This window comes from Rhincodon typus, chromosome 14 (assembly GCF_021869965.1).
Source record: "Rhincodon typus isolate 14 chromosome 14, sRhiTyp1.1, whole genome shotgun sequence".
Classification (NCBI taxonomy): Eukaryota; Metazoa; Chordata; class Chondrichthyes; order Orectolobiformes; family Rhincodontidae; genus Rhincodon; species Rhincodon typus.
Genome location: NC_063345.1, coordinates 64,154,751 through 64,180,441, shown reverse-complemented (window position 1 = coordinate 64,180,441; position 25,691 = coordinate 64,154,751). Strand labels below are relative to the sequence as shown.

Sequence of the window (25,691 nt, the reverse complement as noted above, 5' to 3'; positions counted from 1 at the left end):
TGTATGTGTCGGTTTGATGTGTCTGTGTGTGCGTTCATGTGTGAAATATATATTCATGTGTGTGTCTGTGTATGAAATATATATTCATGTGTATGTGTTTGTGTGTGTGAATGCGTGTGTGTCTATGAGTGAAATATTTATTCGTGTGTGTGTTTGTATATGTGTCTGTGTGTATGTGTATGGGTGAAGTGTATGTTTGATTGTATCAGTGTGTATGTGCATTGAGTAAAATATCATATGTGTTCATTCGTGTGTTTGGGTGTGCATATGTGTGTGTGGATGAAGTGTGTGTGTGTGTGTGTGTTGGAAGACTGGCAAAATGGTGCAGGAAGACATGGATTGTCTGAAAACTTCCTGCCTTCATGCTGTGTTCACAGCGAGAGGGAAAGGCGTCAGCTGGCCCAATTTGAGCCACTCTTCCTGCCACACTGACATTTGACCAGCAGGTGGAGTCTGGGCTTGTGTAGATCACCTGGTTAGCATCAATGGCCTTTGAGTTGTACCTTTATCAGACATTTATAGGCAGGTCGCCTGCCCTGTGGCAACAGCGTCACCTGTCTTCAGTAGAGCCCCTTTCACCCCCATCCTCCCATTACTAGGAGTTGCCTGTCTGACCCCATTGATCCCACATGCAATGTGCCTAACTTTGAAGGTGCATGACCATGATCTCACTTTACAGGGGCACCACTAGCAATGGCACATCTGAGCTACCGGCCCTCTGATTGGCTACAACTGGCAGAAAGATGCCCTGGGTCTCACTATCTGCTGGAGCAGAGTATGGTCACTTTTTCCAATGTCTCCTGAAGACATTAGGAATCAACAACATTGCAGTAGGGACCAGACTCACTCACAGACTAGATGAAGGATCTGAATGAACAAGTTGAATTTAAAGCAAAGCGTAACTTGCATGATTTTTTTTTAATGCCAGTCTGCAAAGTACCAGATTTTGACTTCAAAGCATCCCATGCTAGGATATGAACTCATAACATCTAGGTTAGTAACTTAATTTCATAACCACTTCACAACCCTTGATACTAGTCTCAGAGTACACAATATATACTATTATATGCAATAGATACCATATATTATATAATATGTGTGTACACCTATATGTATCATTCAGACATATAAGAAGCAATTGAACATTTATAGCTATTCAGTTGAACTACTGCCCTGCCACCTCTGTAAGGATATCCGCAAGAATTATTTTTAAGATCGGTTATCAGTCTATGCACAAACTTTAAAATTTTGATTGACAATTGTAGAACAAAACACATTGTATAATATTCGTGGTGTTATTTTAGTGGTGATGTCTGTCCAGTTCAGTTAAGCAGTTGCTTTGATGTGCAGATCAACTCTCAAAATACACAGTGGCAGCAGGCAGATCTGACCCCAAAAGTTCCAAATCTCCCAGGAAAATTCAGTCATGGGGACAAGCATTGTACGAAATAGCCCTGTAACTAAAGTGGAAGGAATTGTTAAGGAACCCCTGCTCTAGTCAGAGATTGGTTCTCTCCCAAGTTTGCTGCTGATAGGTTGAAAAGGGTTGGGGGTAGGGTAGGAAAGAGCGCTTTGAACTTGTCAACAGTGGACCACTCAGTTAATTCGGATTCAAGAAAATGTTAAGTCATCGAGATAATGAATTCCTTGTAAATGAATGTGGAATCTCTAGCTCGAGGCTGCATAATGGCTTCTGTAATTGGAAAACATGTAGCGGATCCTACTGTAATAAACACTGTCCAATTGTTAAATTTAAATTTGGGATTGAAATTCACAATTCAGTAAATCAAGTTGTTACTGCCTGGTTGAAACATTCAAGCCTTGTGGAAGTGCACTGGAAATGCAATGGATGTGATCTCCCTAATCTGTAGAAGTGTTTTAAGGTGATGGATTTTCATATTATAAGTGTACATAAGTATGTAGTTATTTTGGAAAGTGACATATATGTTGCCTTGTCCTAACTATGTGGTGTCCAGGAAATTATTGCTTTATTTGTGTGTTGCGGCTTTAAGTTTAATGGACAGTTGCAAATTATTGGAGGATACTTATTCTAATTTTGCTCCAGTTTGAGTCCAAATATTCCATATATCAAAGAAGTACAAAATATGTTATCATTTACATGATGGTATCACTGAGTAAGTGAGGTGTTGTGAATGAAAACGTAATCCTAAAAGTCAATTGATAACCCCACAAATGAAAATAAGTAGTTCTTGCAAAAGAACATTTATTTTGATCTCTGATGCATGTGCTAAGCATTTGTTGACATCGGGCTCAGTATCCAGCCCTAGAGATTCTTGGGTGGTTTGAAACTCACCAGGGTCAAGAAAGGCAGTTTAGCAGGAATTGACAGTGCTGTGAAATCGAGACAAGCAGCAGCTTCTTTTACTCAGTGAAAGGGTTTTGCTAACAGGACACATCATGAGAGTGTGTTTTCACTCCTTTAAAAGTGATACTGGGTGTCATTTGTGTCACCTTGGACTGGATTGACTCTGATGTGACCTTCTGTGGTGTCAGCCTTCCAAGCTGCATTGGGACAGCTCATAGACCAGGGATGAGGAAGAATAGCTGTCCCAGCAACAGCAGCAGGAGGAGCAGGAGCAACTCAAGCAGGGGCAAAACCAGCAGGAGCAGGAGCAACACCAGTAGGAGTAGGAGCAATACAAACAGGGGGAAAAGCAGCAGGAGCAGACACGACACTGGCTGGAGAAGATGAAACACCAGCAGAAGAAGGTGTAACACCAGCAGGAACATGATCAAGAGCAACACCAGTAGGAGCAATACCAGTAGGTGCAGAAGTAACACCAGCAGGAGCAGGAGCAATACCAGCAGAAGCAGGAACAACGCCGTCAGCAGCAAGACCAGCAGGAGCAATACGAGCAGGAGCCTAAGCAAGACCAACAGGAGCAGGAGCAGTGCCAGCAGGACCAAGACCAGCAGGAACCTGAGCAAGACCAGCAGGAGCAATACAGTGGGAGCAATAATAACAGGAGCCTGAGCAAGACCAGCAGGAGTAGGAGCAATACCAGCAGAAGCAATACCAGCAGGAACCTGAGCAAGACCAGCAGGAGCAGGACCAAAACCATCAAGAGCCTGAGAGACACCAGCAGGAGTAGGCGCAAAGCCAGCAGGAACAGGAGCAAGACCAGCAGGAGCACGACCAACAGAAGCAATACCAGCAGTTTTTTCTCCAGTCACAAGTAGCTCCATAGGGCAACACAGGTGAACACAGTACTCCAGCTGAAGCTGGTGATATTCGCATGGTAATGATTGCATAATGTTCAGCTTCATTTGCAACTCTTTGTATACTGATGCAGACTGGGTCTTCATGTGGAAAAACTTGGACAAGTAAGCTTGAGCTTTTAAGTGACAAGTAACATTCACACCATATAAGCACCAGGCAGTGATAATCTCCAAAAAAAAATTGAACCACTCTCCCTTACCATTGCTGAATTTCCCACCATCAATTTGCTGGGATCAGTAACTAGTCTAACCATGTAAATACTGTGGCAACAAGAGCAGGTTGGAGTCTAGGAGCTCTGCGATGAGTAATTCACTTCCTAATTCCTCGAAGTCTGAACATCATTTCAAGGTCAGGAGTGTGATTGAAAAATACTGCCCACTTGCCTGGATGAGCACAGCTCACACAATACGCAAGAGGCTTGACAGTATTCTGGACAAAACTACTGACTGACATCCTATTTACTACATTAAAAATTCACTGACTCCCACACTGTAATGTGCACTATCTACAAGCTGCATTGCAGATTCTCACTGAAGAGTCTTCAACAATACGTATCAAACCCATGGACTCCACCACTTAGAAAGTGAGGACGGTAGATATATGGGAAGACCATCACCTGCAAGTTCCCCTCCAAGACATATACCATTCTGAATTTAAACTGTATCACCATTTCTTCACTGTCCTTTCTTAACCACATTGTGGGTGCATCTACACTGCATGGACTGGACAGTTCAAAAAGGCAGCTCACCATCACCATCTGAAGATAAATTTGGGATGGAATAAATGTAAGTCTCATCAGTGATGCTCACGTTCTGTGAACAAATACCAAAATGATCTTGGGCAGCCACTGACTGAAGGTATGCTGCAATTATTTGCCTTGAGATCAAACTGGAGTTTTTAATCAATCAAATGATTTCTTATCAGTTGTAGGTAATCATGAGGTGATTATCTGGGCAGGAAGTTGCTGTGATTTCTTCCTTCTACCTGAGTCAGGGATCCATAAATAGTTATATTCCAAGGAGAGTCAGCAGGGACATGGCTGTTGCCAGAGCTGTGAGAAACACTGCAGAAATAGAGCAGCAGAAATCATTGAGCTAACATTTCAGGTCCAGTGATCCCTTCCTCAGACCCCACAGATGCTGAGCTTTTCCAGCAATTTCTGTTTTTATTCCAGATTTCTAGCATCCGCAGTTCTTTCGGTATTTAGGAATCATTGGGGTTGCTGAACGTAAGATTCCTGCTCCTGGACAGATCTCAGAGGGCCCTCTAGTGTCCAGGACAGTCGTGCTCCATTGTGTTTTTGGCACAAAGCAGCGTTGCGGAGAAGATCAGAACTGCAGAAAGAAGGAGGTGGGGATAACTCTGCATCCTCAGAGGTAAAGAAACAGAGGAGCAACAGGAGGTAGGGGAAATCCTGATCTAGCTAAGTCTCTGCAGTCTCTTATTTGCCTGCCAGAGGTAACTGCAATAGATCTATTCAGGCACAGTTCAGCTAGCCTGAGGAGAGCTGATGCGCAGATTCATGGGAGAGCAGTCAGTCTCTGATACCCACTGAGCAGCATGGGTAACAGTGCTAGATGACTGGATAAATAATTGGATAATAGAGACTTGGAATAAAGTTCACGTTGAAGCACAAAGATAAACATTGTCGTAGAGTTAAAACTTCGAGACCTTTGACCTCCCTTGAGAGGCAATATATTATTTTTCTTTCTGTACTCCCAGGCAGTTACACCTGTGTCTTCAGCAAAACTATTGATACAGCAACTCTGTCCCTTGTTCTGACCGTTTCAGTGCTTATCGTTAAATTTTGGGTCCAGTGGGGATCCTGCCCCAGTTTCATTGTGTGGAGGGGCTGATATACAGTCACTGAACTTTCCAAACGAGGAGAGATGGGGTCAGCGGAACCGTCAGCTTGTGCAGAGTTCCCAAGTGCAGAAGCCCATTGCCCATCTTTCTTCTCATAGCTCAACCATACGTCTTACCTGCTCATCAAGAGCTGGAGAGAATCCTGCTGCATTTCGATGTGACAGTGAACAAGACGAGGCATTCCTGAACCTGTTTAAAGCTGGCAGACCAGCTGTGTAGGCCATGGGTAGAGGGGTGGGTGGTGCATTCATTCAGTTGCCAACCACATTTGATGCTTCATGGAAAAGGCCTGAGACGTCATGGCACTCTGTTCAAGTTGGATTCCACCAGTCAAGCTCTGAGAACGGGTAAGGCCCCCAGAGATGCTGACGGAACCACATAAGTTTTCTGCTGATGCTCAAGTATTTTTGTTGCTATCTCCTGTCCCCACAAAACAAGAATGAGCATTTTGAGCAAAGCTTGTTGTGTTGTGCACTCTCTGACAGGGCACTCTTCACCGTGGTTTCGGTACCCACCTCCGACCGTTGCTCACTTATGATGGACTACATTCCAATCTGGCTGCCTGCCTTTGAGGCCCCACCAAAGGCTGAGCTAGTGGAGGAAGTGCATGGATCATGTGACGGTTCTTCCTCAGAGCGAATGCCCTCCTCTGAGGGTGCCTCCCAGACTAGACTCTGATCGCTCTGTCAGAAATGGAAGACATGAAGTGGAACTAACACGGTGAAGGGGTTCAAAGTCATTAATGTAACAAGTGATCATATTTCAGCTACCTGTGTGACCAAGTCAACATCAGTGAGTTAGTGAGTCATTTGGCAGATTTATTTCCAAGTCTGTCATCAGGTATCACACGCCACCAGCTTATAGTCCAACAGGTTTATTTGAAAATGCAAGCTTTCGTACTCTTACTCCTTCTTTGAAAGCTTGTGGTTTCAAATAAACCTGTTGGACTATAACCTAGGGTTGTGTGATTTCTGACCTTGTCCACTCCAGTCCAACACCGGAATCTTGACATCATGTCATCGGGTATGTGAGAGACCCCCCAATCCGCATCTCTGATGGCATGAACTCTGCTCCATCCTCTTTGTATTTCCCTCCATGTTGGTCAGGTTGGAGATGACTGGACAATCATTCTTGGTTCTATACATCTCCCTAGAGTCCTGCAAGCAGCACAGTGTGTGTGAAATGAAATGGTTGAGAGAATGGAATGGCAACCATTGGGAACGGCATGCATGTGAGGTAGCAATAAGATGAAGGAAACTGTGAGTGTTGGCTTTTCAGATGGAGGCATGAGGAGGTGCCTCAATAGAGAGGACTAAGTAGAGCTGCAAGGAGTGTTGGCCTGTGGAGTGTTGTCGAGGAGTAAGGTGGGAGAGTCAAAGTGAGGAGGTTTACACTTGAATACAACATACAATTGATCTTCTGTTCCGAGGGAAGGTCGCTGGACCTGAAACATTAACTCTGCTTTGTCTCCCCGCCGCCAGACCTGCTGAGTTTTCTCAGGCAATTTCCCGCTTTTGTTTCATACCACTCACCTTTCTTACCCTACTGAGGCCATCGAACCACTTTCTGCATGATACCCATGAGGAAGACGCCACACTCCTGCTACTTACCTCATTCACAGCTTCCTCTGTCTGAGCCAGTACCTTCCTCCTGTGACCTACAGTCCACAGCATGAACTCCCCAAGAGAGCTAGGAGTTCGGGTGGAAGGCTGGACGTGACAGAACAGATTTTCCGCCTTCAGTCCCCATCAGCACTGCTGTTGTCTCTGAGCTGACAATTATAGAATGGATCCATTAGACCCTTGCAGGGTTTGTTTCAGTCATGACAGCTAAACGGCCATTTGCAAGTCACAATCACACCCGCCTTCTTCAGTTGTCGGGGAAACCTCAAAGTGGGATCGAAATGCTATGGCAGAGAAACAAACGTGGGAGAAACCAAGTCACCATCTTCTGGATTCCTGACCCACTGCCAGCTACCCTGTGCTGTGAGCCAGTCCATGGTTAAAACTCTGCCCAACACCACTGGGATTGAAGGATGCAGGTTTCAGTACATTGGAAATGTGCCTGCTTGTTAAGCCAAGTTCCAATATAAATGATGAACAGGAAAGACGCATTAGTAGATAGCTATCCTTCAGTTAAGATGTTCCAATGGTTCAGATGGCAGTATTTGTAGAATAGTCATGTCACAAGTGAAGCAGAGACTATGAACAGGACTGAAAGGGAAGGATATGAAAAATTCTGGGAAATAACAATTTTCGATAGATTTCTCCAGATTCAAAGCAAAATGCTCTTCTTCTGTCCTATAGCTTTGGCAATTCCATGATTAGGAACTTCCTCTAAGATTTGTAAGTTTTACCATCACAAATTACCACCAAACCATGAACTATTTGATTATGCATTTCTTTAATATTTGTTAATCCAAACTGTGTGCAATAAAAGCAGGGATGTACTACTGAAGCTTTATAAGGCTCTGGTCAGGCCACATTTGGAGTATTGTGTGCAGTTTTGGGCCCCATATCTCAGGAAGGATTACTGGCCCTGCAGCGGGTTCAGAGGAGGTTCACGAGAATGGTCGTAGGAATGGAAAGCTTAACATATGAGGAACGTTTGAGGACTCGGGGACTATACTCATTGGAGTTTAGAAGGATGAGGGAGGATCTAATTGAAACTTTCAGAATACTGAATGGCCTGGACAAAGTGGATGTTGGGAAGATGCTTCCATTGGTAGGAGAGCCTAGGACTGAGGCACAGCCTTAGAGTAAAGGGAAGACCTATTAGAACGAAGATAAGGAGAAACTTCTTCAGCCAGAGAGTGGTGAATCTATGGAATTCACTGCCACAAAAGGCTGTGGAGGCCAGGTCATTGAGTACATTTAAGACTGAGATAGATAGTTTCTTGATTATCAAGGGGATCAAGAGTTACGGGGAGAAAGCAGGAGAATGGGGTTGAGGAACTTATCAGCCATGATTGAATGGCGGAGCAGACTCGATGGGCCGAGTGGGCTAATTTCTGCTCCTGTGTCTTTTGGTCTTATGGTGACTACTGCATTTATCCTCATTGCAAGTTGCACTACACCTAAATCTTATAAAACAGTTTGAAATATTTTTGAGAGACATCGTAAGGACCTGTACGAATGTTAGGTTCCAGTCTTTTCCATTACTGTCTAAACAGTGAAGAATTGTGGAAGCGATGGCCTAGAGATATTGTTGCTTGACTATTAATCCAGAAACCCAGGTAATTGTTTTGGGGACCTGGGTTGGAATCCTGCCATGGTATTGAATTCAATTTTAAAAAAACATAGAATTAAGAGTTTAGTGTTGACCATGAAACTGTTGTCAAATGTCTGAAAAATCCATCTAGTTGGCTAATGGTCCCATCTAGTCCTTTATGGGAAGAAACTGCCATTTTTGTTAACTCCAAACACATATCGATTTGGCTGACTCTTAACAGTTAGGAACGGGTAATATCCCCACATACTGTGAATGAATTAAAAAAGAAGTTGGAAAATAACATGCTGTTAGAGCAATCCTTGTGTGAGTTTAATGGTTATGTAACTTACAAAGATTTTGTGTGAATGAGTTGCAATGGTCATTAATATAGGGAAAGAACATCAAAATTACTGTCTCTCGTAAGATGATCTTTCTATCTTATGAGTTCATGGCTCCTGGTCAAACCTAACGTGCCACTTGATGTGTGTTCTGGAATGACAGTCAGCACTGCAGATTGCTAAGTGTTGTTCCACAACGATTAAACACTAATCTCATCAGCAGCGCAAATGCCAAGGCATGCCAAAGAATGAAAATGTACACTCATGAGAAATTAAAGTCAGGAAACCGAATGTGCCAAATGCTTTCTTTCTGGAGAAATATGTAGATTTTCTTTTTCCTATTGAACAAGATTCCAAGTATACAACAAGCAAAGATGCTGTACAAATGAAATAATGATGGCACCTATGCATCCCGGGACACAGACAGAGCCTGAGGTACGTGTCACTTCTGGTTTGAATACCATCTGTTGTGACTATAGAGGCCATTGTAGGAATGACAGGTCCTTTTGCAGCCGACACATCTGAGCAGCATTGCTCGAGGTTGACTAAGTTTTAACCTTCCAGCAAACTGCCTTTTCTGCCATTTGATCGTTTCCTCTGGCCTCTGCTTGTCCCACAACCGCAACGGCTCTTTGACTGCGGGTAATCCGCTGAGCAATGAGGCTGTTCGATGCACCATGCCCACTTCAGGCCAATTTGAGATCTCACCTTCGGACGTCATTGTTTTGAGGACAAGGGCACCCCGTTGGCCTCATTATAGAACACGTCTTTTCAGATGTGGCAGTTACCCAGTTGGCAAACGTGGTCCAGCCATTATAGTTATAGTCGATTCAAGATGGCAACCAGGCTGGGAATCCCTGTGTGCAAGTAGAGTTCTTTATTCAGTTCTCCATCTTCCCAGAAGATGCCCAATATTTCTCTGGGACAGCAGAGGTCAAAGCTGTTCAGCTACTGTTCCTCTGCTGTTCTTAGATGATAAGACCATAAGATGTAGGAACAGAATTAAGCTATTTGGTCCATTCAGTCTGCTCACCATTCGATCATGGCTGATATGTTTCTTAACCCTGTTCTCCTGTTCTCCTGCCTTCTGCCCATAACCCTTGATTCCCTTACTAATTTTGAAACTATCTATATCCATCTTAAATACACTCAATGACTTGGTCTCCACAGTCTTCTGCAGCAATGAGTTCCACAGATTCACTGCCCTCTGACTGAAGAAATTCCTCCTCATCTCAGTTCTCACGGGCCGTCCCTTTCCTCTGGGGCTGGTTCCTCAGGTCCTAAACCTCCTACTAGTGGAAACATCTTTTCCACGTCCACTCTATCCAGGCCTGTCAGTATTCTGCAAGTTTCAGTGAGATTCCCCTCATCCTTCTAAACTCTTTCAAGTACAGACCCAGAGTTCTCAACTGCTCCTCACATGACAAGCCCTTCATCCAATGCCAACACATCCTCCCTTAAATACAGGGCCCAGAACTGCTCACAAGATTCCAAATGTGTTCTGACCAGAGCTTTATACAGCATCAGCAGTACATCTGTGCTCTTGTATTCCAGCCCTCTTGAAATGAATGCTAACATTGCATTTACCTTTCTAACTGCCAATGAACCTGCATGTTAACTTTAAGAGAATCCTGAACTAGGACTCCCAAGTCCCTTTTATGCTTCAGTTTTCCAAAGCGTTGACTTACGTAAGTTGACCGTGCTTCACCATTATAAAGACAGGTGCTGAGATCATAAGCTTTGTGTTTTCAATTGATTTGCTGTTGATTCACACTCAGTTTCTTAACTTCAAAATGACAGCTGTGGCCGTGGCAATCCTGATGCTGATTTTGGCATCAAGGGACAGGTTGCCGGTAATTGTTCCAAGGTATGCGAAGCTGTCAATGAGCTCCAGAGTGAGGTTATGGCTGGTGATATACACTCTGGCCACGCCTTTGATTTTCCTGATTGCCATTCCTGAGAGAACTGATCTAGAAGCTACTGCAAGTGAACTTCAATGTGAGACACTCAAAGAGACCCCCTGAGATGTTCATACGATCTTTGGGAGTCAGTACAATTATCTACACACTGTCAGAGACCAACCTGCAACACACTCTCAGGAACCCCTTCTGAGCTATGATACAAGACTGTGACTGATACTCCCCATGGCAATGCTTACAACTACATTTTGGTGACTGACTATTTCACCAAAATCTCTTTTGTAGGGCAATTGAAAAAAAAGCCACTAGTGCAAGTGTTCACCCATTGACTGTGATATTCAGTATGCCTGGTATCCCACAACGAATTATGCTTGCCAACGGTCTGCAGTACACTCATGCTCCCTTCTAAAACATAACAGGACATGGGATGTCACACATATTACTTCCTGTTCTCCCCATCACCATCAGCTGCACTGTCTCACAGAACACTAAACAAAGGTAATTGAATGCAAAACTACTTGGCCGTTGTGTCTACACCAGCATATTGCAGTGAAGTGGTCTTCAGCTTTAACTGACTGGTACAGAACTACAGTTCCTGTTGTCGTTTCAGATTGTTTCAGCTTCATTGATTTCAGTCTAGAACCATGGAATCTTGCAGCGTAGAAGGTGACCATTCAGCCTGCTGTACCTGTGCTGGTTCTTTTAAGGAACTATCCAATTCAGTTCACTCACACCGTTCTATTCTCGTAGCTCTGCAGATGTTTCCTTTTCCAGTTGATGTTAAAATCTACTTGTAATATTGAACCCATTTCCACCAGAAAATGACATTCCCAAAAAAAAATTCTCAACTGCCCTCCAGATCCTTTGCTAATTACTTCTGATCTTTATCCTTTCATCAAATTTCGTCCAGCTAGAAATATATTCTTGTTAGTAACTTTATCATGATTCTTAACACGTCCATTTTTCTCTCTCTTTTCCTTTTCGCTTAAATTAGATTTCCATTATTCATGATAATCAGTGGGAGCAAGCTCGGAAATGTAATTGAATACAGTAATCCTGGAAGATTGGGGAAAATATTTCAATTGGTTAAACTGTAGTCATCCAAAGCAGAGCTGCAATGGAGATAGTAGGAACTGCAGATGCTGGAGAATCCGAGACAACAAGGTGCAGGGCTGGATGAACACAGCAGGCCAAGCAGCATCATAGGAGCAGAAGGGCTGACGTTTCGGGCCTAGACCCTTCATCAGAAATGGGGGAGGGGAAGGGGGTTCTGAAATAAATAGGGAGAGAGTGGGAGGCGGATAGAAGATGGATAGAGGAGAGGATAGGTGGAGAGGAAACAGACAGGGCGAAGAGGCGGGGATGGAGCCAGTAAAGGTGAGTGTAGGTGGGGAGTTAGGGAGCGGTTCGCAATAAACAACTGCACCTCCCAGTCGCGAACCATTTCAACTCCCCCTCCCATTCCTCAGACGACATGTCCATCCTGGGCCTCCTGCAGTGCCACAACGATGCCACCCGAAGGTTGCAGGAACAGCAACTCATATTCCGCTTGGGAACCCTGCAGCCCAATGGTATCAATGTGGATTTCACAAGTTTCAAAATCTCCCCTTCCCCTACCGCATCCTAAAACCAGTCCAGCTCGTCCCCGCCTCCCTAACCTGTTCTTCCTCCCACCTATCCCCTCCTCCCACCTCAAGCCGCACCCCCATCTCCTACCTACTAACCTCATCCCGCCCCCTTGACCTGTCCGTCCTCCCTGGACTGACCTATCTCCTCCCTAACTCCCCACCTACACTCACCTTTACTGGCTCCATCCCCGCCTCGTTGACCTGTCTGTTTCCTCTCCACCTATTCTCTCCTCTATCCATCTTCTATCCACCTCCCCCTCTCTCCCTATTTATTTCAGAACCCCCTTCCCCTCCCCCATTTCTGATGAAGGGTCTAGGCCCGAAACATCAGCCTTTCTGTTCCTATGATGCTGCTTGGCCTGCTGTGTTCATCCAGCTCTATACCTTGTTATCTCAGAGCTGCAATGGAATCTTTTTTTGAGAAATCCTAGTAAGTCCTTCTGCGAATTTCTTACAGGTTTGAGAACTTCAACAATAAATATCTCAACAAGGTTTTCATCAGAGAGCAACATTTGTCCAAATCCAGCATTGTTGTTTTATACCAGAAACTGGAGAAGAAGCATGCCATTGAACTGGCAGAGGCAGGCCAGCTGGTTGGAGCACCATCTCTCGCCTCTCTACAGTGAGTAAACATTTTGTTGCAAACTGATTGTTATTCAATGCATCTTTGCAATGTCCTTTGCATAGTTCTGCATTCCAGTCACTGCTATTCTGCTGGAGGGGATCAGTTTAGCTGGATAGTTGATTTGCAAAACAGGGTGATGCCAACAGTTCCCAATTCAATTCCCACCACTGGTTGAGGCTACCACGAAGGACTTTGCTTCTCAACCTCTTCCCTCTCCTGAGATATGGTGGCCCTCAGGTTAGGTCACCATCAATTGTCTTTCTCGAATGAGAAAGCAGCCCTATGGTCTGATAAGACGATGGTGACTTGATTCTTCTGGAGTAAGTCTGTCATGATGACTGCCTTAGTGTTGTAAGCTCTTATATCAAGAATTGTGCAATGCCTTGTATTTATACATGAATCATATTTGTCATTCTTTGGAAACTCTTAAGATAGTCTAGAACGTAATTGTGGTGTCTAGCTTCTAAAATGGAACTGAGTCTATTTTTATCCATCTCTTTAACACTATTTGAGGGTTCTAATTTCTGTCTGTAATGGAGCTACTCATTCAGCATATATGTATCTATTTTACAAAGTCAATTTCGAGAAAGAAAGACCAATAGAAGGATAACCTTGGATATAAAGTATCCAGCTTGTTCAGAAAACAAACCTGCCAATTAGTATCATCTGTCATATGCTTTCACATTCGATAACTTGATATCTACTTATGTCTTTATTGTTTGCTACAAAACCTTTATCACATAAAACTGTAGAAATGAAGATCCAAATTTCATTCTGGAGTAACTGCAATGAACCTGCAGTTGCAGTAAATTTGATTCTGTCCTTAAGCTGCGTTCTACACAGCACAGGCTCTTTACAAATGAAATACCAAGTTGACAAAGAAAATTTAGAACAGTTCCATGAGCTTCTGAGAGAACGATCTAGCCAAAGTGTTGATTTACACTATAATGGTGAGCTTTTTTGAAAAGGGATTTTCACTAAACGCTAATTCCAAAATTCTGTAACATTGATTCAGCTTATTCTGAAGTCAGGCCTTAACTCAATAGGATGCAATGCAGAGTAAGACTCCCCAGAAATATCTATTATATTTGATAATCGTGTCACAGCTTATCACCAGACTTCTACAGGGTTAACAGAGTGAAGCAGAAACCATCTCATACCAATGTTAAATACAGAGTAATACTGAGATCTTAGTGACCTGTATAGATGAACAGCCTCTCCAAATGCTGCACATTCTGTTGTCTGTTTACAACAAACGTTTCTCATTAAGGAAATGGATAGTGTGTTTTGCAGTCTGATTCAGGATTTGAGCACATTGAAACCTATAGCATGATACCAAGAGCATTTTTTGCCATTTTATTTACCACATTCTGACAGTGTTATTAATCCCTTCTGTCTCTATGAGAAAAGTACATTGGAATTAACTGTTCCTTGATGTCGTAAATCTGCTTTGATCTACAATCCTTTATTTCACAGTGGCAAATAAAGATTGATTTTAACCCTGCCTGCCCAGCGAAAGAATGGGTTGCATAGAGAATTTAAATCGAAAGTGGCTGCTTCAGCTTAGCTCCTGACACATTGGCACCAAAGTATGTTCAATGAGGGGTGGGGTTGGTCCCTTATTATATGAAGTCAGGTTCAAAGAAGTAATGAAGAAATTTGTGATTCTGAATGCTAACAGGCAGAGCTGTGACAAGCAGAGACCCAGATTAGTGCTGATGAATGAGGGCCATGCAGGCTTGACTTCAGAATAGGATGAACCCACCTTATAGAATTTTGGAATCAGTGCGTAGTGAAACTCCCTTTACAATAAAGTGCAATTTGTTGCAGTATAAATTGACACTTTGGCTGGATTATTCTCTCAGGAGTTCATAGATCTGTTCAATATTTTCTTCTGGGCCTAGTACACTCAGAGTTTCCCTTATATCACTGGCGCAAGTCATCGTTGTCCCACAATGCATCCATGTGTCTGCTTCCCTGTACCCTGTACACTTACTTTACGCTAGAGACCTTTTTGTCAGGCTCATAGTGAAAGCTGCCAGCATCCTGAAATCCCGTCCCACCCAGGCCCCAGCCTCCTCATCATTCTCAGCTGACTCACCCTTGGAAGATTTAAGTGAGGCCTTGGAGTTCAAGTTTTCTTGAGGACGGTGGGAAATGGGGAGTGGATGTTTTGTTGGCTGCTTTTGCCTCTACATGCCCCAGTTGAAATCAGGGTTGTCGTACCTTCCCTCTAAGGCTGTAAATGAAGAGGACATTTAAACCTATAGCAATAGACTTCCAGGATGCTCATACGGTCACAAAGATTCAGGCCACTGCCATGAGAACTCCATCAGGATGTATCGAAAATAGATTTTGGATTCGTTTCCCTTCAAGTAATTTTGTATGACAGTGAGATGAGCTTCTGACCCCATGCCTGCTCCATGAGCAAACTCATCTGCCCCTCTCCCCCACCCCCATTACAACACCTGATCCCAGCTCTTCCTCACCTCATGTGATGCCTTGCCACCTTTTGACATAACTCTTTCAATTCTGTCCTGTGAAGACTGTCAGCTTGGACCCAGCATAAATTTGGGTTTATCTCAAGCTCTGCTGCCCATACGGTATCTTGCACCAAGTCACATTCAGCCAGTGGCCCTACATTCATAAGAACATTAGAACTACATGGTTCCTCAAGACTGCACAGCCATTGAATATAATCACGGGGCTGTGTTCTGACTCAACTCCACTTGGCCACTGACTGGCACTGGCTCCCTCCAGCACTTTTGCTGTCAAATTTATCCATCCTTCCTGATCTCTGTCACTTTCTCCATCTCCCAGTTAACAGTGCTTCTCCAATTCTGATCTCTTGTGCACACGTTCACCCCTGAGAGTATTTGTTTCACCATTGGCTGCAATGCCTTCTGCTGCCTTATTCCTGAGCCCTGGAATTCCCTCAATACCTCTGCCTATCCATCCCTCTCTCCTCCTTTTGTACCTCCTTATCACCTGCCATCTTTGCATATTATCTGGTCCCTTTGTCCTACTATCTCCTTGTGTAGCTCAGTGTCAAATTTTGATTGGTAAAGCTCTTGTGAAGTTACTTGGGCTACTTACTATTTTTTAAAAAGTTACATTAAGTTCATGATTCTGTTGTCTTGAGAATGCAATGGGACTTCCAGCAATAGGTGGTGATGTTGTTAGAGGGCATTGAGCAAAGGAACTGAGCGGTTTTGCAGAACCTCCATTAGCGCATGGCAAAGGTGAGGGAAGTCAGCTGGAGCGGTGTAGCGTTCTGGTTTGCAATCAGTAATTTGCTGGTTTTAGGTGGTTCGAATGACCCCCAGGTCCCTCGCTCTGATGCTGGACTAATTTAGGAAATATGAAATGAAGAAGGCAGAAGGTGTTGCAGGGCAAAAGAATCTTTGCATTTATTTACAATACACAAGGTAAGTATAATACAAGAAATACAAATAAAAGCACTAAACAGTGAAATTGACCCAATAAAACAGTGAAATTGACACAACAATGTAGAGGACAGTAATTAAATACACTATTAAATTAAGCCCAGATTAAACACTGTTAGAACCTAAACAACAGTTTTAATCACAGAAACTAATCAGGCTTCCTAACCTTTGGGTCCCTGTACTCTCACCCCCACCTTCCCCTCACTGTGGCTAGGTCAGAACTTTGGGGTCTCGGGAGTTTCAGCTCACCACCGAGGAAAACACAGTTTTAAAGTGTGTCCGGTTGCTGAGGTTCTTGCTGTGGGTTCTGTTGGTTTGGGTCAGACCTGTGTCTGGAAGCTATTATCCGGATAGTGCTTGGTTGGCTTCCCCCTTCTCGGATGTCCTTTGTTGTGATGACGCCCTTGGTTTGGCTTCTCAGTTCAGCTTCTCTGTTCGGCCTCTGAAGTTCTCGGTTCTGAAGCTGCTTGTTGGGGCTGGAAGCCTGTGGGGAAGCTATTTCTGCAGAAGCTTGTTGTTGAAGTACAAAACTCTCAGGTGAGATCGGGGCTACTCCTATGATGCTGCTTGGCCTGCTGTGTTCATCCAGCTCTACACCTTGTTATGTCTTATACAGACTGTGTGCCCCGTTATCTCCTCTCAAATCTGTGTTGCGCACTATGTTTCTAGTGTTTCTTTCTGAAGTCAATTAGTTTCCTGATGGTTAGGATATGTGTGAATCTATTTTGATTGAGGTTGAATGCCCAATATCTCCATGAATTGATTTTGATTGAAGCTGAATGTTCGGTATCTGCGTAGGCGCCCATTCTGTCTGTGCTAAGTAGCCCGAGGTATAAAAGTTAGTTTCAGTCTAGAGTGTTAGATTTGGTTGACTTGCTGTGTTAGAGTGGAGGTGTAAATTGGAATTCCAGGCTGAACAACAGTCCCAGGTGAAACCATTCTGGCTCTGTGTATTGTTGCAGCCTGAGCCCAGGATTTTGTCCAGTGTTTTAGACATTAGAAAAGTCCAGGGTCTTGTTCGCTATTTTGGTTGGTGAGGATTTTTCCTCAATCCTATGTGTCCTCTCTTTGATACTCTACACCCTAGAGTATCACTGCGTGAGCAAAAATTGTCAAGACCCAAAAGCCAACTCACCAAATTACCTAAAGCCCAACGCACACATTTGCTCCTTTGAGAGGCAATGTATTGTCGACTGAAAGGAAAACGCAAGGCAGGATTAGAGGAAATCAAAACATACAGGTACACCCTACATAGTGCACATACACAACATCAGATTTAAACCTTAAATACATTTTACACAGTTTGTCTTTACCTGGGAAAACAATGTAAATCGCCAAAAATCCTCCCAGGAGCACAATTTTAATACACGTTACACCTCTAGCCTCTTGTACACTCTCTGGTGTTGGGGTCTGTGGGCTCCATACTATGCCCTCCAACTGATCCCCCTAGGGTTAGTGACACCTTGTGTGTTTGATGTATATGTTTATTTGATTTGTGCTCCCCAAATTCTAGCTGGTGGAACCTTCGGAACGTCTCCCAGAGTAAGGTTTTGGGCAAATGCCCTGTCTCCCTTGGGCACTATTTGGGTAAATGAACTTCAGTTTAAACTTCAGTATAATGGAGGCCACAATGTATTGACCCATCTTACCATTGAGGTTTACTCGTCTCCCCTCCCATTCGGGCACCCAACAGCAAAAACCTTGTCCTCCCTGTCGAGACAGAACACAAACACAGCCTCGCCCTTCAGGTGCACTCAAGCACGGTTCCATATTACTAAGTTCCTACGTCAGCCATGGGAATATGTACACCTCTAGCCTAACCTTCGGATTTCGTCAATAGCTATGCACAGTGCCACCTGTCTCCAGGTGCCAGGCTAAAACCTACTAGGCTTACCCTTGCCGTGACTTCTGGGCAGCAGGTACCCCAGAGACCACAGTGTCCTCAGCTTCAAGGGTCCGCTACACTGCTCCCTCTTTACTTAAGAGGGGCCCTCCGGAGTCTGAGACAACAGGCAGGCTGGCCTAGCCTGGGGGTGTCTTGGCTGACCCTGGCTGTGCAGCCTTTTTTTCTCTTTATTCATTTATGGGATGAGGGCATTGCTGACCAGGCAGCATTTATTGCCCATCCCTAATTGTCCAGAGGGCAGCTAAGCGTCAACCACATTGCTGTGGGTCTGGAGTCACATGTAGGCCAGACGAGGTCAGGTTGGCAGTTTCCTTCCCTCGAGGACATTAGTGAACCAGATGGGTTTTTTCCGACAATCGACAATGGATTCGTGGTCATCATTTGGTTCTTACTTCCTGATATCTATCGAATTCAAATTACACCATCTGCTGTGGCGGCATTCGAACCTGGGTCTCCAGAACGTTATCTAGGTCTCCGGATTAACAGACCAGCAATAATACCACTAGGGCCATCGTCTCCCCCAGAGGCCTGTGGGACCGTGCCCACCCCCGGGGCCTCTTCACTGTCTATGGCTGCTGCCAGGCCTGTGCACCACTGCACCCCCCCCACCCCCCGCACCTCCCCCGGGGACTCTCCCCAGTCCAAGGCCGTTGCCTGGTTTCCTGCCCCCTTTACGAATGCCCACAGCACCCGCCTGCCCCATTATTTTGTGCAGGCTCTCAACCTTCTTTCCTCAGGCCAGCATTCCCAGGGGAAAGTTCCTGGGCCGTCATCCTCGGGCATGGGCCCTGTGCTACGCTTACAGCCACCTCCCCCACCCAGCCCCAATCCCTGGCTGCTGCTGTTGTCCCATCACTGCCCCTCGCTGCGGCTATTGGGCCAGACTCGTACGGGTCCCGGAATATCCCTGTTCGGGCGCCCTCCTTGGCCAGTGTGTCGGCCTAGCGGTTGCGTCAGTCAGCCCCAGGAATCTTACTTCCTGCCGGCCCGCCTGGGCCTTCTTTGGGTCCCCCTCTAGCTCGAGTCCTCAGTTGGGGTCAAGATTATGTGGGGACGATTGAGCCTCTCGCATTCGCCACCTTGGCTACCGTCCCTAACCCCGTGAGTGTGCCCCTCCCCCCCGAACGCCTCTAAAACCCCCTCAAAGGAATTAGGGGAGCCCTGCGCTACCAGACCCGCTTCCCAGACAGGCACAGGAGGATCCCTCCCCTCGCCCTTCTTTTGTGGTTTGGGGCAATCCTTCCACCAGCCCCCACTCCTCCTGCACCCAGAGCAGTCGTGGTTCTTATTATGAGGGCTGCCTCCGCCTTGGTACCACACCTTCCTACCCTGGGTGGGCTTCAGCTTGAGTACCCTACTGTTAGGTGGGCTTTCCTCCCCTGGCCGCTCCTGAACGCTAGGGATAGCTGCCTCACCAATGTCTCCTGGGTGGTCTGGGGGTCTTTGGGGTTGAACCAAAGCTCAGCCTTGGCCTACAACCTTGGTAAGCTGTTGGCCACCAGGATGCAGAGCCAGCGGACCTGGCCATTCCCCAAAGATTCTCCCGGTCAAGGTGTCCTCTACAGGCACTCATGTAAACAGGCCATGGCCTGCCCTTTCACCTGTGGCCTGTAGAGTATTCTCCACTCCGGAGAAGGGGCTTCCATCACTGAAGTCCATAGCTTCCAGAATCTCTTCCCGATGGCGGTGAATGTATTCTGCCCCCTTTGCTGAGAGGGCCTTGCACAGCCTGCTGCCCAGGGAGAACAGCAGCAATTTGGCCATCTCAGCATCATTACAGCCATTTATCTCTCCCGCCTGTTCCACTCCCATGAAGTGGGCAGACGTGTCCCCTCTATATGCGAGTTTGTCCAGGTGTGCCACCATAGCCCCGAGCTGCTGGTTCCGTGTGGAGACTCTAAGCGACTCTCTAAATCCCCCTGCACCTGACCAACCCGGGGTGCGACACACTTCCGCTTTCTCACTGGACATTTGGGCCCTGACCCTGACCCTTCCTGTACTTGCCCTGTGCCCCCATCCACCTGCTGCTGGACCGGGCCTGCTCTGGGTGCCACAGGTACTAGTTGAGCCTCCAGCTGCTGCCGAACCGGGCCTAAACCGTTCTGAGGAAGGGTCACCGGACTCGAAACGTTAACTCTGGCTTTTTCTTCACAAGTGCTGCCAGACCTGCTGAGCTTTTCCAGCAACTTCTGTTTCTGTTCCAGATTTACGGCATCTGCAGTTCTCTTGGTTTTTACCACAGGTAACCTAGCCTGTTTCTGAACCTTTCCTCTGCTTGCCACCACTCTTGCCTCTCTCGCTGTAGATCTGCGTACTGCAATTCTCCGACCCTGGTCCTCATGCTTGAGCCTGCTTCTGACTCACTTAACTCTGCCTTCAATTCCCCGACTTCCTTGTCCTATACCTGGAACTGTTGCTGAAGGCAGATGAGCTAGATTGCCTTCTCTATGGAGTGCTCATGCTTTTTGTCATCAGTCCACTGGGCTGCTACCTCCCCTGGACGCTCAGCTCGCAGGAGATCCAGGACCCATTTCTTTGAAATATTTAGCTTTTTAAACGCAGAGGAGAAGACCCCGTCCTCCATCAGAGACCTTGCTTCTGAAACACTCTTTACCACATCACATTCCATCTGCCAGTGTCCTGTCGCAGTCGCCATCCGTTAGGGGTTCTGGTTTGCAATCAGTAATTTACTGATTTTGGGTGGTTCAAATCACCCCTGGATCCCTGGTTCTAGACACTGGGCTTATTTCGGGAATGTGAAATGAAGAAGGCAGTAGACAGGTGTTTCACGGCAAAAGAATCTCTGTGTTTATTTAAATATAAAAAGGTAAGTAAAGTACAAGAAATGAAGGCAAAAACACTAAACAGTGAAATTAACACTTAGCACAATTATACAGAGGGCAGTAATTAAATACATTGTTAAATTAAATACAGATTAAACACTTTTGGAACCTAAAACAAAAGTTTTAATCACAGAATCTTTAATCAGGGTTCCTACCCTTGTGGTCCCATGCACTGTCACTGCCCAGCTTCCCCTCCCTGCCAACTCGGTCGCAAAATTTGGGGTCTCAGGGAGTTTCAGCTCACCACTGAGGAAAACACCATTTTAAAGTTGCTGAGGTCCTTGCTGTGGGTTCCCTTGGTTTGGAACAGGCCTGTATCTGGAAGCTCTGATTCGGATAATGCTTGGTTTGGCTTCCCCCTTCTCGGATGTGTTTCTTGGTTCCAAAGCTCCTTGTTGAGGCTGGAAGCCTGTGGGGAAGCTGTTTGTGCAGAAGCTTGTTGTTAAGAAAAAACGCTGTCTCTCAGGTGAGATCGGGGATAGGAGTTATACAGACTGTGTGCCCCGTTATCTCCTCTTAACTCTGTGTTGTGCATTGTGTTTCTGGTGCTTCTTTCTGAAGTCAATTGGTTTCCGGATGGTTAGAATATGTGAATGGATTTTGATTGAAGTTGAATGTCTGATATCTATTGTGGCACCCATACTGTCTGTGATGGGTAGCCCGAGGTGTAAAAGTTAGTTTCAGCCTAGAATGTTAGGTTTGGTTGATTATTCTCCTAGTGTGGAGGTGTGAATTGGAATTCCAGGCTGAACAATTGTCCTAGACTGAAATCATTCTGGCTCTGTGTATTTGTCGCCTGAGTTCAGGATTTTGTCCAGTGTTTTAGATATTAGAAAAGTCCAGGGTCTTGTCGAGTATTTCAGATGATGGGGATTTTTGCTCAATCCTACAGCGTTCAAATGGATGCTCGCTGGAAATGAGTGAATGTCTTTGGTAGAGGGAGGCTGATGGGAAGGGGTTGCAGATAGTAAAATGAATTTCTCAGCCCAAATTAACTTAGGTGGCCCTTCCATGTACGTAGCACATAGGGGAGGCAATAGCCTAGTGGTATTATCACTGGACGGTTAATCCAGAGACCAAGGTAATGTTCTGGGAGTCCAGGCTTGAATCCTGCCGCGGCAGATGGTGGGATTTAAATTCAATAAAAATCTGTAACTAAGAGTCTAATGATGACCATGAATCAATTGTCAATTGTTGGGAAAAGCCCATCTGATTCACTAATGTCCTTTAGGGACGGAAACTGCCATCCTTACCTGGTCTGGCCTACATGTGACTTCAAACACACAACAATGTGGTTGACTCTTAACTGCCCTATGGGATGGGCAATAAATGCTGGTCTCGCTAGTAATGCCCTCATCCCATGAGTGAATTAAAAGGACAGTGTTCTTCTTTATCTTTAATTTCCCTTCCTGTTTGTATTGCTTCAATGCCAGTGGAATAAAAAGTCCCTGATTCCATGATCTTTGGATTGTACATATGTTTAAATCTCATGTTACAAGAAATTGACCATTTGATTGGTCATAGCAATTACAAACCAGACATCACATGGTGAAAATCCAGGACCGTTTCCACCCAGATTGCTAACCTTCCACACCAGGTCTTTTATAATAAAGTATTGGTAATCCTATATTCCCTCACTCCAATTACAACAATTGAGGTAGTTTTGATCTTCCAAAGTATTCCCATAACTCGGCACATTTTATGACACACCCAAATACAGCGCAGCACCCTATAGAGCAGGAGTGGTTATCAATAGATTTATCTTATGAGTCCCTGTTGCAAATGTTCCACTCCAATATATTGACAGCGATGATTTTAAAATAAATAAATTAATGTTTCTATTTACGTTGGTAAAAGTGTGCTGACGATAAAGTCATCAAGAAAAATGTCAGAGGCAACAATTTAGTTGATTGATCACGTATCCCTATAGCCAGCCTGTTGCTAAGTTCCTGTCAGTTCCAGTCAGTGAAACTTTGACATCCCCTTGTACCTATGATATGGGACTTAGGCTGGGAGTTGCTCTTGAAGGTGTAGGATGACTTTGATTCCCTGACCCACACTCAAGCATACCTTCATGCTGAGAATGAGGGCTTATTGAGTTGAATCTACCCACTGCTTCGCTTTTACGACTTTATTTACATAGGCCTAAGAGTGCACATGCATTAAATCTCAGTTTCTTCTGACTGCACAGCAGTTTGCTACTATATAACATTCTGAATGTAGTGAACCATCCCAAGATACTTCATAGGATGGTAATCATGCACAAATGGGCAGTGACTGGAGAAGGAGGCAATAGGACAGATGACTGAAATGCTTAGTCAGGTAGTTAGGTTTACAGAGCAGCTTACTGGAGATGGCAGGGAGGGTCTGGTGTTGACACCTGAAGGCACAGCTATCAATGATGGAATAAAGGACATGGAGAAGAGACATGAAGCTTGAATTGGGCAAATGCTAAATTCTCTGAGTGGTTAATGGGTCATAGAGAGGTAATGAGTCAAGAGATTTGAATAGGACTAGAAACAAATGGTGTACATTAGCCAGCATAAGGCATTAAGCACAAATCTACCCCACACTCCCCATGCCACACACCCCACAAACTGCCTACTAATTTATAGCTTTCACAAAAAGGGATAGAATTGAGAAATCCAGTCTCTGAGATGCGAGCCCTTCTGGTCAGTGCAATGTGACAGATGTTAGTATGAATCAGTGGCTCTAATTACAGTTTGAATTTTCACATGTTGATGCTGCAGTGGGAATACAACAAACTTGCTTTGTAATATGTACGTGCCGTGTCACTCACAAATTACACAGCAGCGGATGTAGCGGACTGTTAGCTTTATCTGGTGCAGAATATGTGTAGGCATGATGTAGTTGTCATTGATTCAGGATAGACATAAACATGTTGTTAGACAAGGTTATTGTAGTTTGTGATAGTATATTTAGCCCAATCCAAAACCAAACCAGAAGCAAACCAACGACAGGAAAAGGAAAACCGAAAGAACTGCAGATGCTGTAAATGAGGAACAAAAACAGAAGTTGCTGGAAAGCTCAGCAGGTTTGGCAGCATCTGTGGAGAAAAAAAATTGTTTTATATTGCGGGGATTGGGGGAGGGGGGGTGGGGGGTGCAGGGGTTGGGGGGGGCGGTGGGTTGTGGGGTAAGGAGTAAATGATAGGACAGCACCCGAAGAGAAAGAAGTGCAATTGGATAGACAGAGGAGTTGAATACGATCTGACTGGGAGGGTGAATGGTTGTTAATGGGGGCTGTCAGTCACTACCAATAAGTAGTGTCTAATGTGATTAGGCTATGTGAGTAGGCTATGTGATAACAAAGCGTGGTGTGTGGGGTAGGGAGCTGGGACATAGGAAGTTTAGGCCCTGAAAGTATTGAACTCAGTATTGAGTCCAGACAGCTGCAGGGTCCTGAAGCGGAAAATGAAGTATTGTTCTTCCAGTTTGTGCTGAATTTCACTGGAACACTGCAGCAAGCCAGAGACAGAGAAGTTGGTCAGTCAACAGGGTGGTGTGTTAAAGTGGCAGGTAACAGGTAGCTCAGGGTCTTTTTTGCGAGCAGAACTAGATGTTCTGGAAAGGACAGGAAAAGGGCTGGGAAACCCATTCTTTGCATTTTTTTCAATAATGACAATGAATTGAAACCCGTGGTAACTTAGGAGAGGTCAGCTGTGCAGCAACGGGACAATGCAACTGACCACAAAGCCCTGGTGGAAGGAAAGAAAAGTCACTCACTGAGTTAATATCCAGCAAATACCTTTACAAAGGAGACATATAAGGAGTGTAAGTCTGCGCTCTAGTTACCCCACAGACTCACATGTTAAAATGGTCACTTGGACAAAGATACACAGCAGATTTTGTTCATAGATTTTGGTCAAAGTCTAGCAGCTAATTGGGTTGTACATAACTCAGACAATATCCGACCATGGGTATTAGACCACAGCTTCAAAGAAACAGAAAGAAAAGGCGCATATGTTGGGTTTTCTGGCCAAGGATTTAACAGTTTTGCCTGAAAGAGAAGTAATACTGCTCATCTCCCATCCTGACCCCCAGGTCTTTGATATTTGCAGACTAAGCTCTGATAACTTCCTTCGACCTGATTGGTGTTTTAAATCAAGGATCCATTTCCCTTCAGTAGGCTTGCCTCCTCCAAAGAACAGATTAAATTTGGACACAGTAGAACAAAAGGTGGGATCCATGTAGATAATCATTGTCCTTATCTTAGTCACACAACCCACCCAGTTAAGTTAAATGGGGGGGGATGCTCAGATCAGAGTCTAGGGACTGAATTATTTGTCCCGCAAGTTGAGAGTGTGGAACTGTGAAAATGTCATGCTCCACAAATCCAATCTGGCCAAAAATACCCAGGAAGCGTTGACTTTCATTCTAGGGTGGCGAGGTTTCCTGGTGGTTGAGTAGGGCCACCTGAGAATGACCACAAAGACTGCATGGCATGATGGCGGGCTGGGTTAATGGTCTGCCTCAGTGATGTACACTGTACTGAATTCTCATCACTCATACGTCCTCAACCCCCGTTCATTTCCATTCATCTCATCACTCATACCTCCTCAACCCCCATTCATGTCATTCATCTCATCACTCATACCTCCTCAACCCCCATTCACTTCCATTCATCTCATCACTCATACCTCCTCAAC

At 45.0% G+C, this 25,691-nt stretch overlaps 1 protein-coding gene across 1 annotated transcript in view; it reads left to right on the top strand.

Annotated features, from left to right (window-relative positions):
• LOC109936810 (sodium/hydrogen exchanger 2-like) overlaps nt 1-25,691 on the top strand; it is a 145,645-nt gene that overhangs the window by 85,436 nt on the left and 34,518 nt on the right. Inside the window, exon 8 of the mRNA XM_048605134.1 lies at nt 12,660-12,824. Coding sequence (XP_048461091.1) covers nt 12,660-12,824 — 165 coding nt within the window. The remainder of the gene's footprint in view (nt 1-12,659; nt 12,825-25,691) is intronic.